At 42.9% G+C, this 14,094-nt stretch overlaps 1 protein-coding gene across 1 annotated transcript; it reads left to right on the forward strand.

The window, feature by feature from the left end:
* Positions 1–3,806: 3,806 nt before the first annotated feature.
* LOC118421635 (glutamate receptor-like) lies at positions 3,807–10,201 on the forward strand. The gene is made up of 7 exons (XM_035829040.1): positions 3,807–3,963; positions 6,032–6,072; positions 6,597–6,779; positions 7,277–7,399; positions 8,108–8,851; positions 9,641–9,811; positions 10,093–10,201. Exons 1-7 carry the CDS (start codon positions 3,882–3,884, stop codon positions 10,147–10,149), a joined length of 1,401 nt encoding a protein of 466 aa, XP_035684933.1. The 5' UTR covers positions 3,807–3,881; the 3' UTR covers positions 10,150–10,201.
* Positions 10,202–14,094: the final 3,893 nt, after the last annotated feature.

The following is a 14,094-nucleotide window of genomic DNA, read 5'->3' on the forward strand; positions in this document are numbered from 1 at the left end:
TTGAACCAAATGAGCCAAATAAAGATGATTTGAGATTTTGATCCGTTTAATGTAGATTAACTACAATTGTAGAGAAAATATGATAGACACATGCAAAAGAGAAACGAAAATGAAAATTAGATATTATTGTATTTCAAAGACATGCAGCTACTACAGAATAATGTCAAACACAGTAGTTGAGTTTTCATATTTATGACCAATAAATATTGCTATCATTTCTCTGTATAATTTGTCTATGATTTCAAAATATGATAACCATTTAGGTTCCTTAAATGTCAAAGTCCTGAGCTTGCAGATGTGTCTTATGTGACAGAGGCCATAGCCAGTGCTGTAGTGCTGACTTGTAAGGGTTTTTTTTTCTATTTGCTTTTTGAACAGACGATGTGGAACTGCACTCATGTTAGTGTTAGGTATAGTTAGTATTTTCTTGTACCAACCCAACCCAACCCAACTCAACCCAACCTAACAGAAGTCAGGTGCCCATTTGGAACCTGGGTGAAGTGAGGAAGGTCGTGTGAAGTGCCTTTCCCAAGGGCACAACGTCGGAGACACGGCAGATATAGAACTCGGGACCTCTAGATTCCGAGCCGAACGCTCTACCAGTTACGCCTCACACGACGCCACTAGGGTTTTGCCACGGTGAATGTTGACCAATGGGAGTCAGAATCAAAGTTACGAATATACAGAGCCAAAAAATTTTATATACAGTGGAAGCCAGTTAATTGCACGTCGGATAAACGCACACTTCGGTCAATTGCACGGAATCCCCCAATTCCGTGGTGGTGCAGTCCAACTGGGTAACTTCGCATTATCGCACACGCCGGATAAATGCACGGAATTCGCTGGCAAATTGGGTGTGCAATTAAGCGGCTTCCACTGTATACACGTGATGTGCCACCAAGACATTAAACGCTCCAGCAAGGTATCTCAATAATTTTTGAAATCCAAACGACTTTCAACAATCAATGAATGACTTATTGAATCAGATTCAAGCATCACATTGCATCATCATGACGTCATAATGTCTAAAATGAAGACAACGGTGAAATGGAGTTTTCCGGGTCCCCGACTGTCGGGGTGAGTCACATAGTTTTCAAGCATTGTAGATAATTAACAAGTAATTCTTAGGAGTCAAATGACTTTCTACTCTGTCGACGATTACTCCTATAAAATTCAAGTGTTAAAAGTAACGAACATTCCAAACGACTTTCAACAATCATTTATTGACTTCTTAAATCAGATTCAAGCATCACATTTAACGCACATTACATCATCATGACGTCATAACGTTTGCGACCAGCTCTGGCTTCTTCTCTGGCTATATTTGCCCAATTTCTACTATATTCCCAGTGACTCGTGGAGCCTGGTAGAGGCTACCACTTCCATACGGCCTCATACGGACTTAAGTATATATGCACGTGTGAAACCGGCTTTAGGAAGCTTAAGAACTTAAAGCAATACACAGCCAGTCTTTACGGATTTAATGTTGAGCGTTGCCGCCAACATACAGCAAATTCTTATTCAACCTGCAGCTGGATAGCATGCACAATTTGTGGTAGAACTAAAAACTTGTTCAGGTTGTTGACTGTGAAGGGAGAGAGACCTTCAGTAATTCCATTTAACACTCGGGGCACGACTGTCCAACTAAGCCCATAGGAAAATGTCATTCTAAATATAGGGAGGCGCGGTTGCTATCTTTCATACCAATGAGGTTTTCTTGTTCGCACATAATGAAAGTGTGCCATTGTCACAACCAAGGTCAACAAACAGGGGTTGAGTGTGAAGAGAAGCTTAGACAGGACAGTGGAGAAGCAAGTAGACGTAATTGAGGAAATATTAAAAACGTGTATCAGAAAAGAGGGGAGGGCGTTGAGGCACCGACCAAAGAAAAAAAGAAAAGAAGCCTTGGAGGGAGGTATAAAAAATCACCCACCCGTCTATTATAACTAACTAACTAACTATATATGGGGTATACCGTTGTAAAATCCTCTGGGCGTTAATAATGATAATAATCATGATTGCAAACTCATGCCCGAAGGCTAATTGCAAACAGCGTGGTATACATAATTGTAAACTCAACAAAGCCGAAGGGACATGATATTTATAGATGAACGGGAAATAACATCTATTCAAAATCTACTTCAGGTCTACTTAATCTGTTTGATAGGTTTGACTTCTTTTCCGTTAATTACTCCCGACATCTTGTCCATTATTTTCCCTTCGTAGCCCGTCAGGAGGTTAAACAGGACACCTGGGTATGCTAATTAAGCAATGATTGACAGGCCACTGGCACGACCTTGACACTATGGTCGTTCTCTGGGTGATCGCGTTGACAGGGGAGCACGTAATTCACGGAAAAGTTCGTCAGATGTCAACCAATCACAGCGTGCGGGGCGAGTTGAACCGATCAACACGTGCAGGGAGGTCATGAGAACTTGTGTCCCTGATTGACTCGGCAGATCACTGACTGAGGCAGATCCACAAGGTCGGGGAAGGAGAGTCATTTTCCGGTCAAGGGCAGACGCCAGAGTGAAATTGTGAAGTAGAAAGCACAACAAGTAAAATCCTTGAAAAGTCTCTTTTGAATTAAGAATTTGGGCCCAACTTGGAGACTTTTGGGGTTAGAAGGAAAAGGTATGGTCTCAGCTTTCCCAGTTTTAGTGCCAGGTAAAATCCTTGAAACTCTTCTCTTGCCTTGAAAATTTGGGCCCAACCTGGAGACTTTTTGGGTTAGAAGGAACATGGTCTAAACTTTTCCATTTGGGCCAAAATTTGCTCAGTTTGGCAGTTTTATAGATGGCGTGCGAAATTTTAGTTGGTTGGGTCATAGGGGTGGTACCAGGAGAAAGCTGGAGTCAAATTTGAGGTTTCTTTCAAAGAGCGAGCATTCCTCTAAGTTTGAGCCGATCAACCGCCTCTTCTTGAATGTTTATAAAGATGGCCCTTGCGGCTGTCTGGTGAAGAAAAATTCTTCAGATTGCAATTGGCGTTAGATATAGTACTTTTCTAAAGCATTCTTTCAGTGTATTCCTATGGACAGTACTAACTTTGATATCTACCCTCCAACAATTCTCACAAGTTCTGATCGGTCCACGTGGATTAGGTCATATCCACAATCATTGCTTTCACGACAATTTTCGTACCCATGTATGGCGTCTGTTTTCGTCACTCAGATTGTAAAATAAACCACACTGTAAATCGTACAAAGCAGCTGCGAAATGTTTGCAAGTATGTGCCGTAAATTAAACTGACAAAAAATCGAAAAGAAGATACTGATGTCAAGATATTCCAGGCACAGAACTAGCAGCATTGTCTTGGATAGAACAACCTTGTCTTAGATGACCATCTTGAAAACATCTTAAGATGTCAGTGATCTAGAGGACGTTTCTTGGCATTCTTGTCAAGACTGTCCGCGTGCGACAATGTTGCCCCGGTCGGTTTCTGCTCAACTCATTCTAACCTCCAGGGGATGACAGGGCCAGTGAACCGCCCACTACAACTGGTATGTCTTACAAATTGTTTTGCAACTTTTTTCTCGGTGTGCGATTCTAGGAGGGAGAATCCAAACAGAAACGTATAGGGGTGACGGGGATTTTTACAAAGATGAAAAGCGGGCGAAAAAATCCCTGAAAATAATCCAAGATTTTGCTAGGAGAAACGCACGCCCTCTGCACAGCTTTATGAAATTAAAAAAAAAAAGATCACCCATACAGACGATTCGGCAACCCTATTTGAGGACGCACTATTGTTGGTACTGTCCCCTTATTGGCTTCAGGAATCCAGTCACTACCATGACCCTGAGGTGTGGCACGTATAACTGAGAGAAACAGCGCTAGCGGGCAGAGAGAGATCAGTTGAAGCCAGCGCGCTCGCCTGACAACATGGCATGGGCGGTGTTTCTCCTGGTCGGCTCCGTTCTCGGTGTTACGTGTGCCGTCACAGCGCAACAGACGAACGTTACAGGTAAGTCTCCTGCCTTTATAGATTGGGTGACTTAAAACCTTTACTTAAATGCTGTTTCCCCATTTGGATAACCGATATGTCAACAAACATCTGATTCAGTAGGACAAGCCGGGCAGGCTGTACGTGTGAGTGAATCAGTGGGGTATTGCTAAGGCATGGGGTTGAAAATCGGAGCCCAAATCATTCTTTCCATAGCCTTCTTACTATGATGCATGACATTGTATAAAGCTCCCGGACCGAAGTCAGGTACACACCTGGGTAGGGTGCGGAAAGTAGTGTTTTAGTATTACTGGTAACCGCTGGTTCAGACTTTTCGCTTGCTAACAACAGTTGGCACCTAGGCTGGTAAAGTGCTCTTCCCAGGGCACTTTAGGCATTCAGGGGTTTCAAACCCAGTACCTCTGGGGCATCTTGTTCGGGTGTGATTAGCTGCTACGTTGTATGGAACACCTGCAATAATTTTGGGTATCTTGGGTATCGCCGCTGCACCATGTCGTCAAAATGGCATAATGTCTTTTTGTTGCGACTTTCTAACGAACTACTTCAAACCAGAAAATATATTCGGTCAAATAGAAGATAACCCTTTGAATTCTACTTTATTGGTACAGTAGCAATTGTCACAACTTCATAACTTTTACAGTGACCTCTTCAAAGACAGAGCGAACGTTAACACTACATTTCTCTAACTTCTGCGAAATTTAACCCCCACGAACATTTCTCCTTTTAGAGTATGTCACATACCCAGAATACTGAAAATACTGTGATCCTACTTGTCTATCTATTGACCTGTAGTCGGAACCATTGATAGCGCTTGAGTTGAGCTGGTGACATTTACATGAAACTAGGGGGCTACAAGGGGTGCGATTGTTGACGGCGGTCGGTGACCTGCTAGCAGTCATCTGATAGGTCCTCGCTAGAAATCACCAGAAATCTATTGTATGTCAGAAAGTGTATACGGGACGGGGTCATTAACCCCAGCCAGCGAGAGCTTGTGTAAAGACATGCTAGCTCTCTATAGGGAAGACCAGAGGAATGTAGAGCTTTCGAACCACTCGCAGATGGAGGGACGACCCATACTCTTTTCGATAACAGTGGCGGGTTCTTTAATGTGCTCGAGGTGTGCCTGTCATTAACATTTTCATTGTTAAAAACGCCACAAACGATTATCTTCCTACTAAGATCATCGAATCAATCTATTATAGAATACATGGGGCATTTCTAATTCATTTTCAACTTTCTTCAAAGAAGAAGTCAAACCCCGTAATAGTTACGTAGATTTATTATCATATTCTGTACCGTATATACATTCATCCACTTAATATTTGTACGTTAGAATTTAGATTATCTACTCATGTTCATCTGACTGAAGCGATGATAGTCGTGATAAGTGCATTTCCAAGGACACAAGATCAGTGGCATTTCAACGGATACGAACCTACAACCTCTGGGCTTACGTCGAACATCCTGCCGTTGCGCCAAACGACCCCTGACCCATGACCGTTTCAAAATCATACTGTAAATGCAGAAACTTTCGCGTTGGTTTTATGTTCGCGGTTTTCGCGATGGCTTCTTCACCACGAATTCAAAACCACAGCGAACATTTTCCTTTTGTCTTTTGCTCGCGCCGACTACGGCACCCATTTTGCTACATGTACGTACAAAACATTGTCACTGTATTATAAAAATGAAATGGTTGAGGTGCTTGCCACAGTCAAGGCATACGAATGCATATTTCTTAGTTCGCGTTTATTCATTTCTCTACTGTGTAACACCATGACAGAAATGTAGTGATGTACTACGTATTCAGAGGGTAGATATGGTTGGATTAATGACAGTTGATCACACCAGCATTGTCAAAATAAAAATCGTTTGTAGCACAGTTGCTAAGTAAGTGTATTTAAAGTTCGGGGGATGGCGGTACCGCGAACCCAAAACCAACGCGAACACTCCATTTTCCCGCTACCATGAAATTAAATCCCCGCGAGTAAATGCAACCGGTTGCTTAATGCTTGATCCGGTTGACTACACTTCTATTTGATGACCCCCTATTTTCACCCTTTTGTTACAGGTGACATCGGTTCCAGAACTATTGTTGTCGGCTCCATAGAGGTAACCTTTCGCTTTATTTCGAGTATATTTGGACAATAACATGATTCCAAAATGTTTCTTCATCTCATTTCAGCTGTTCACGGACTTTTACAATTATTGGATCGTATGATCGAACCCATCTTTTTTGTAGCCTCAACGTTTGGAATTCCAAATTACGGGTATCTAATATCGCCATGATTTTAAAGAAAGGCCAACTTTTAAAAAGAGGATATGCTATGCAGCGCCGATGGGAAACACACTGAAAATATCCAGCCCCCAGGGATATATTGGAGCACGGCCGGGACCCGGGCTCATTTTAAACCCGGTACCTTGTACCTAATAGACACCGTGACCCACCCGTGGGGAATACCGAGGGGTAACCCCAGGTATCCGGCAGTCCAATGGGCCGGACAAATTTGTGGCTTCGGTGCCCGGCGGGGGGTTACATCCCTGACGGGCACCGGTGCAATTGGGACCTAAGCCTAGCAGAGCCTCAGTCTGTCTTGTCATCACGTCTAGGCAACTTTGATGTTTTCTCTTTTCAGCATCCCGGCTTCCTGTATAAGAGAGACGATGGCACGTACGAGGGTTTTCACAAGGACCTCCTGACGGAGCTGTCGGGCATCCTCGGGTATGACTTCATTATCAAGGAGCCGGACGACATGAGGTACGGTTACCTGCAGGACGATGGGACCTGGGCCGGCATGGTCGGCGAGCTCATCAGAGGGGTGAGGCAAACGCTATATACAACGATATAGACAGTTCATCCTCCTACGCAGTGTCTCCAACGGTTGTTAGCAAGCGCCATTTAGGATGTCATTTAGCTAGAGCCTTTGCTTGGAGACACTGCGTAGGAGGATGACATAGTTATTCAACCGGTGAACAATGCATGGGTTTGACTCCGGGTGTCTCTGACGTGTTTAGGCGCTTAAAGACACAGCCGGAGCCACAGCTCTTTCTTGGCTAGAGTTTGACGAACAGGGACGATGAAATGTAGAGTGGACTATGTTTATTCTATGCTTCTAGTCTACATAAGGCGGAGTGCTACGAGTTAACTCACAGTGAGGTGTCGATAAGTAGTTCTGAACAAGGCCCCTAATAAGGTGCTAAGCATTTACCAGAAGCAGAAAACATCTGGATATACAACATTCCTCTTCCTTTTTTCTTTTCTTTTGGCAGGGCCTCTTTGCAGATTATGACCTTAGCATTACCTCTGTTCTTACAGGACATGGACATGGCTCTGGGGTTGACCATCACCTCCGTGAGGGAAGCAGACATCGACTTCAGTACCGTCGTGTTGGACGAACGTCTGGAGATATTGGTCAAGAAGCCTTTAGCTGGAATACAGGTCGGTTATATGATCCAGGCTAAGGCCATGTTGACTTGATCATATCTCGACATATCTAAAAACTGATGTATGCGTGCGAATAAAAAAGTCCGAAATTATGAAATCTAAGTGGTCAGGAAGGTTTAACAGATGACTGAAAACACAGAATATAGTATACCGTTTGTACATTTCAGAGTATGGTTGAAAATTTTTATCTTATTTTTGGAAACGGCCGAAAATTGATGCGCGCGCGGATGTCATTCATATAATCAAATCAACTTTTTATTACCCATTCATTGACGAAAACAGTCGTTGATCAGTCAAAAAGTTGTTAAAGTTCAATTTCTTTTGTTGGAAATTACAGTTCAACTTTATTCTGAAAACAGAATATCCGTGAATAGTTTCACCGGGTTGGTGAGATACAGAATAACTAAATTCTTCGTTCACAACCATGTGTTATATTCAACTGACGTTTCGGTGACCGTCTGTGTAGGGCGATTCTGACTGGTTCATGTTGCCCTCCAGCTATAGCTGTAGCTACATTATTAACTACCACTGTATATCTGTAAACACGTTACGTTTGGGTCCGCATCTGTAAGCAATGACACCTATGTAGCTACATGCAGTGCAATGTGAACCAGTCAGAACTGCCCTGCAGACAGTCAATGAAATAAAGTTTTATTTGCAAAAATGATTAAAGGTAAAATATATATATATGGTATTTTTCAGATCGCAGGCAGGGAATGGTGGAGAGCCGTCATGACTATCCCTGTATGGTTTATGGTCATGGCGTCGTTTCTCCTGAGCGGCATCGTCCTGTTCGTCATCATTCGGGTCAGTCCGTACGAGAATCGGGCGTACTCGGCAGAGGTCGGCGAGGCGAGCCGAATATCGACCTTCGGGCACAGCCTGTGGATCTGCTTCAGCGCGATGAGCTGGCAGGGGGTGGACTACTCGCCACGCTCCATCTCCGGACGATTTCTCTTCGTCTTCTGGTTCGGCTTCGTCGTCTGGACGCTCATCCTTTGCACGGGCGCCATCGTGGGCCTCTTCATCCCCGGCCCGACCGCTTTCCCTATGGCTCCCTTGCAGTCGTTCGATGATCTGGCGGCAACCGACGAGATCCGCCCGGCATTCATCAGTGGTGGAGCGACCGAGTACACGTTCAAGAACTCTCCCATTGCATTCTACAACCGTCTTCATCAGAAGGCAATCCTGGTGAGTAATACGGATGAGGGGGTAAGGCTCGCCCGCGAGGGAGGGGTCGCCTTCTTCGCAGAGTCGTCGACGGCCCAATTCTACAGCAACCGGAAACCGTGCGATCTGATGTCCGTCCAGGAGGGCAACACCTTCACGGCAAGGCCCCAGGCCATCGGACTACAGGCGGGTTCCCCACTGCGAGAGCCGCTCAACAACGCCATCTCGCAGCTGAGGGAGAGCGGCAACCTGTACGCTCTGTACCAGAAATGGATCGTGAGTGTGACTTTTCCTTTCCCGGTTATGTTTAGGTCACAATTTTAAAAAGGCGCCCATTTGGACAGTTTACGGACTTTTTTTGCACTTTTGAGCGTGACCCCTACGGGGCCTACATCCCGACGGGTACCGGCGTAATTGTAACCTAAGCATTGTACAGGCTTTTCGTTTGACGTCATCTGTGCCAGTTTAGATTGTAGTGTACGCCCGTTAGGCATACAAAATGCTATTGGAATCAAAAGCCCGTATTCTTTAATATAGAAAGTTACAAGGACTTCAGACCATACACTGATTATTAATAACATGACACACAAACAACATCGTGTCTTAGCCTTAGGAATCTATCATGGATATTTTACGCTGATTGTGACCTATTTGATGAACAGCAATTATAGTTAAGTTAGATGCTTGTAAATAGTATAATGGACTGTCCGTTGTTCCAAGATACACATTGTAATTGTGTCTTTGTAGTTTGTGTATTCATGGTAAACGCTTGATAAGCCAACATAAAATTAATTGAAAACTAGACAGGTAGCATTTGAAATCAAATGTGACATGGTCTAGCCTAACACATTACTGCTCTGCTTACTCAAACTCATACACAATCATATACGGTGACCAGCCCCTCATTTCTGCCCTGCCACTTGCTACATAATGTAATCGAACACCACAGGTTGTCTGCTGCTTCACCAGTGACAATGATGACAGCCGTCTGATCCAAGGTCATTTACCTTATTTGTTTGGAGAAAAAGAAGAAGAGAAATAAGACATGAATTGTTGTGTTTGCAGTATTCTGAAAAGTGCCATCAGCCCGAACGTCGCCCCGAGGTTTCCTACGGCCATGTTAATCCAGTGGACTATCGGGACATCATGCCGATGTTCATCGAACTTGTGGTGGCCGCCATCTTGGCGCTGTGCATCATGGGAATCGAAGTAATATGGGATAAGCGCAGGTCTAAGGTAAGTTTAGAGCCTTCAGGTGTCTCAGCTGATTGCAAGAACGTCTCCTTTGATGCTGTTCGATTTTCATATAGTTTCGAACAAAGATAATGTGATATATGTGTATGATTATTTTTATGTGCCCATTTCTCCAGTGATGAGCTATATAGTGACCCTTGATCTTAGCAGCTCCTTACTCGTAAATTGATTTTGTTACACAATTCATTTGTATCAACTGTGCAAGAGGCGGTACCTGGCGATATCTGACAAAACTGCACCCTTTCCCTTCGTATGTCCTCCAGCCCACAAAGAAGACCGATGCAGCACCTTCCGGGAACTCAGCCGACACCAACGTCTGAGCGGGAAAACCCATACAGCCAGTATTTTCCTGGAATATCTGGTCGTCTGGGTGAAGAAAAAAATCTTTCAGGGCCGCTGACTGAGAACCATAAGATTTAAGAAAAGCGTAGAAGGATTCTTCCGAATGTACTTTGGGTATCACGAGGCCTGTTAACTTGGTGGAAAGTATCGACGGAGGTAACATATGCTATGAAGTCGACTTTTTTTACTACTCGTTGACGACTAGAATGAATAGGCGGAATCTGATACAGATTCGGGCAGAATTTAACGGGACAGTGTGCCCCGCATTGAGATCATAAAATGTAGAATTTAAGTACTTGCTGTCCACCATGTGCACGTAGACGATCATATAGCAAAGGGTTAGACCTACCCTTTTGGGTATATGTAAAATGGCAAAATTTTGTGACTGTAGTTGCATATTTATATCCGAGTTTGGCAACTTCGAGGTTTATCCTCATGGTGAACAGTGCTAGTGCATTAGTCAGAAATGTGCAACTAACCTTCCTTAATCGTGAAGCTGTAGCTCTATTATACCAATACAGAAGCTATCGGCGGATTCTTATAGTGATTAACACAGTGGTTAACGTTAATAAAGAACAAGTCTGATGATAACATTACAATCGATTATGTGCTATTCACTTTTTTCACTTTATTATTATCTCAATGAAAAATTGAGACATTGTTTTGGGTGTGTCTGTGTGACTGTGTGACTGTGTGTCTGTATGTGTGTGTTACTGTTTCCGGCTTTTTGTGGCCAGCCCAACTTTAGAACCTCTGGATGGATAGTAATGATTTGTTAAGTGGATAGAGGTTGGGAAGACGAAGGACTGGTATGTGACTTTGGTACTGCAGCAGAACTTCACCATCAAAAAGGCTATTGAACTACTTTTTTACAATAAAAAATCACTTAAAAGAAACCTACATTGGGGATACTGAGAGATACATCACTTAAGACCAGGTTCCTTGAGCACAAACGCCCGAGTTTAACCACCTCAGAAGTTCCCAACACATACATATTGAGTCTCCGGGTCATTCAGTCTCACTGGACAAAGTTAAAATCTTGGACACAGAACTAGAATTTTTCGCTAGACACAGAACTAGACTTTCGCGACGAGAAGCAGAACTCCAGTTAGAGGCTCTGAGGAAGATGACAGGTATCGAAACGTCAGCAGGTGAGAAAAAAATGGTTGTGTTGAACGAATGAATGAATATCTGGTTTATTAGCACCAAACAAGTGCGCATATACATGTACATATCATTGCAGCCATACAAGGCCGAATTGGTGTATGATAATGATACATTTGTTAAAAACTTCATTAAGACGCATTCAACAATGATACAATATAAAGTAGTGTGCTATTTTTTAATCTTGATGATCTGCATTTAAACTGTGTGTAGTTGTCCTTTGTACGTAGTTCCCTGCCATGAACACTTCCCCGTTTTGGGGGTAACCAGTCAGGGAATAGTGGACACTTCGACACAGCTGCAGACAATGCAAATTTCAAGCAAAGACTACTTCGTCTCAGGTACAGGGAAGTAAGTGACAGCTGTTCTAAGGCTCTGTCGTAGCCAGCGTAGTGTCTACCTAGAATTATTCTGCACGTCCTCTTTTGTACAGATTCAATACACTTTGACTGGAGAGCAGTGAGACCTGGATGCCACACTGGGCAAGCATAATCTAACACTGGCCTTACAAACGCCACAGATGTGTCAAAGAAAACTCTTATGTCCTATCAAAGAAGCCATCTACATCAGAGCTTTACAACCATCCCTGAATAGAGACAGTGGGCGCCATAGACTTCCTGCAACCTATGATCCACTGTTCAATGAGTCTCGTGTTTTATTTGCATAACGTGACGTTACGACAGCACTGGATTGTTCATTCCTAGACAAAGACTGATGCTGTGCAGTCGAAAATTTGGGTGAGTCCAATTTTTGTGTTGGAAATTACAGTTCAACTATTTCAAGAGGTGGCCGATGTAGCTATACGTGGCCGATGTAGGTGGCTCTTTTGCGGCGAGAACACAATCCCAAACGTGGTTAAGTTTGTACTCCTCCTCCTCCCTGTTCATCACTGGGGGTGACCCGATTAATACGAAGTATAGGGAAAAATGGAATTGTAAAATGGCCATGGCCATATTGTTGCAATTTATAATTTATTTGACCCTATTCTTATTTCAAGATAGCAGCAAATTCCGCTGGTGCGAGAATTTATCGAACCCCGCTGATAATTTTACGTGCGGCACGGACTAAGGTATTGCAACAAGTACAGCACTAATTTTGAGAGAAAAGATGGCATTTTAGCCATGGTGTGTCATGGAATTTGAAGTTAGCAATCCATTTTGGTGTCTCGGAACGCAGATAGAGGTTATTGATAGGGCGTTCCTGTCATTGAAGTGTTCTCCCCTTCACCGAGAAAGCAGCTATCTATTTATATTTCAGCAATACCATAGGTATGGTAAAATATATTGTATTCGTAATTATATTCCAGCCATACCATAGGTGAATATATGGTATTCGTAATGTTTCTTCTTTCTTTTTTCTTTCTCCTGTCAAATCTTCAAATCGAATCAACTCCGTCGTTCCTGGACCGAATGACTTGAAATCTGGCACAAGGGTAGAGTGGACCAATACCCTTAGGTTTTGTTTTTATTCTTTTTATATCTACCTTTAAAATGATTTTATTCATGTTTTCTGCAATGCAATTTTTATGTACATTTTGGCCCCCTGTACCCTGGTATTACAGCCGAATGACCTCCAATTTGGTACAGAGGTGCCATAACCATATGCCCACAAAAATCCAATAACAGTTGTGGCATGTAGTACACCAAAATGCCTAATTTTTACATTTTTTGCCTCCCCAAAAAGACATTTTTGGCTCCTATACCCTCATTTTACCACCAAACGACCTGAACTTTGGTCTGGAGTTCCGTCTACGTATGCGCACATGGACGCAATAACACTTTTGGCAAAAAAATACAGCGAAATGCTTAATTTGGGGATTTTTGGCCATTGTTTGACCAAAAACGTACGCCTTTGGCTCCTGTTCCCCGATCTTACAACCAAATGACCTAAATTTTGGTAAATAGGTGCACTGGATATTTATTCAAATGACCCATGTACAATGCTGGCATAAACCACTAAAATGATATATTTGGGAATTTTGTTTGGTAATTTTCCACTGGCCAGAGGGATCAATGACCTCAAGGTCGTTGACCTCCCACATAAAGACAGCATGTGCACATGTCTATATACTAGTAACTAGCTTTCTATTGTAAGCTCCTCGCAATTCAGCCCCTGGCTGCAAAGAGTGAGTAGTCGGTCCACCGAATAACAATAATAATAATAATAACTTGATTAAAGGGGCAACCAATTATGCAGCCTAAGTCAAGTAGTTTTTGGACTTTGGTGATTATGTCAAAGTGTTTCAGTGTGGTTATTTTTTGACTGGTCTAATTTGCAATTTTATATAGGGTGTGCTGGAAGAGTCCATTCTTACACGGAGGGGGGATTTTTTAAATCCAATTTTGGGACTTTGGTGATTACGTCTAAGTCCAAATTTAGCGGATGTATTTTTGGACTGCACCACTTTGCATAGGGGCATCGCAAGAAGAGTCCATTCTTCACGGAGGGGGATGTTTTCAAATTTAGTTTTAGACGGGTGATGATTCAATATTCCATTTTTAGCGGAAGTGTTTTTGGACTGGTCTATTTTACCTAAAGTCTCATCAGTAGAAGTGACTATTAAACAAAAGTGTTTCATTTTTGCACATGGATGATTTTGGAATAGTCTATTGTTGCATGGGGAGAGAGATGGCTGAAATATGCTTTATTTGCTCTCAAGCAAATGTCGGCCTTTCTATTGTTTAGATATGATTCTAACTCCTTTGTTATCAACTCACCTAAGACAGCAAAATTTGGTGACAATACGTAAGTTATATCAT

The sequence above is a fragment of the Branchiostoma floridae genome, chromosome 8 (assembly GCF_000003815.2).
Source record: "Branchiostoma floridae strain S238N-H82 chromosome 8, Bfl_VNyyK, whole genome shotgun sequence".
In the NCBI taxonomy this organism is placed as follows: domain Eukaryota; kingdom Metazoa; phylum Chordata; class Leptocardii; order Amphioxiformes; family Branchiostomatidae; genus Branchiostoma; species Branchiostoma floridae.

Excerpts from the sequence above, each read along its gene's own strand:
- LOC118421635 (XM_035829040.1), top strand. The coding sequence starts at position 3,882 with ATGGCATGGGCGGTGTTTCTCCTGGTCGGCTCCGTTCTCGGTGTTACG. Across the intron at positions 6,073-6,596 it reads TTGTTGTCGGCTCCATAGAG|CATCCCGGCTTCCTGTATAA; the intron begins GTAACCTTTCGC and ends TTCTCTTTTCAG. Across the intron at positions 9,812-10,092 it reads GGGATAAGCGCAGGTCTAAG|CCCACAAAGAAGACCGATGC; the intron begins GTAAGTTTAGAG and ends TATGTCCTCCAG.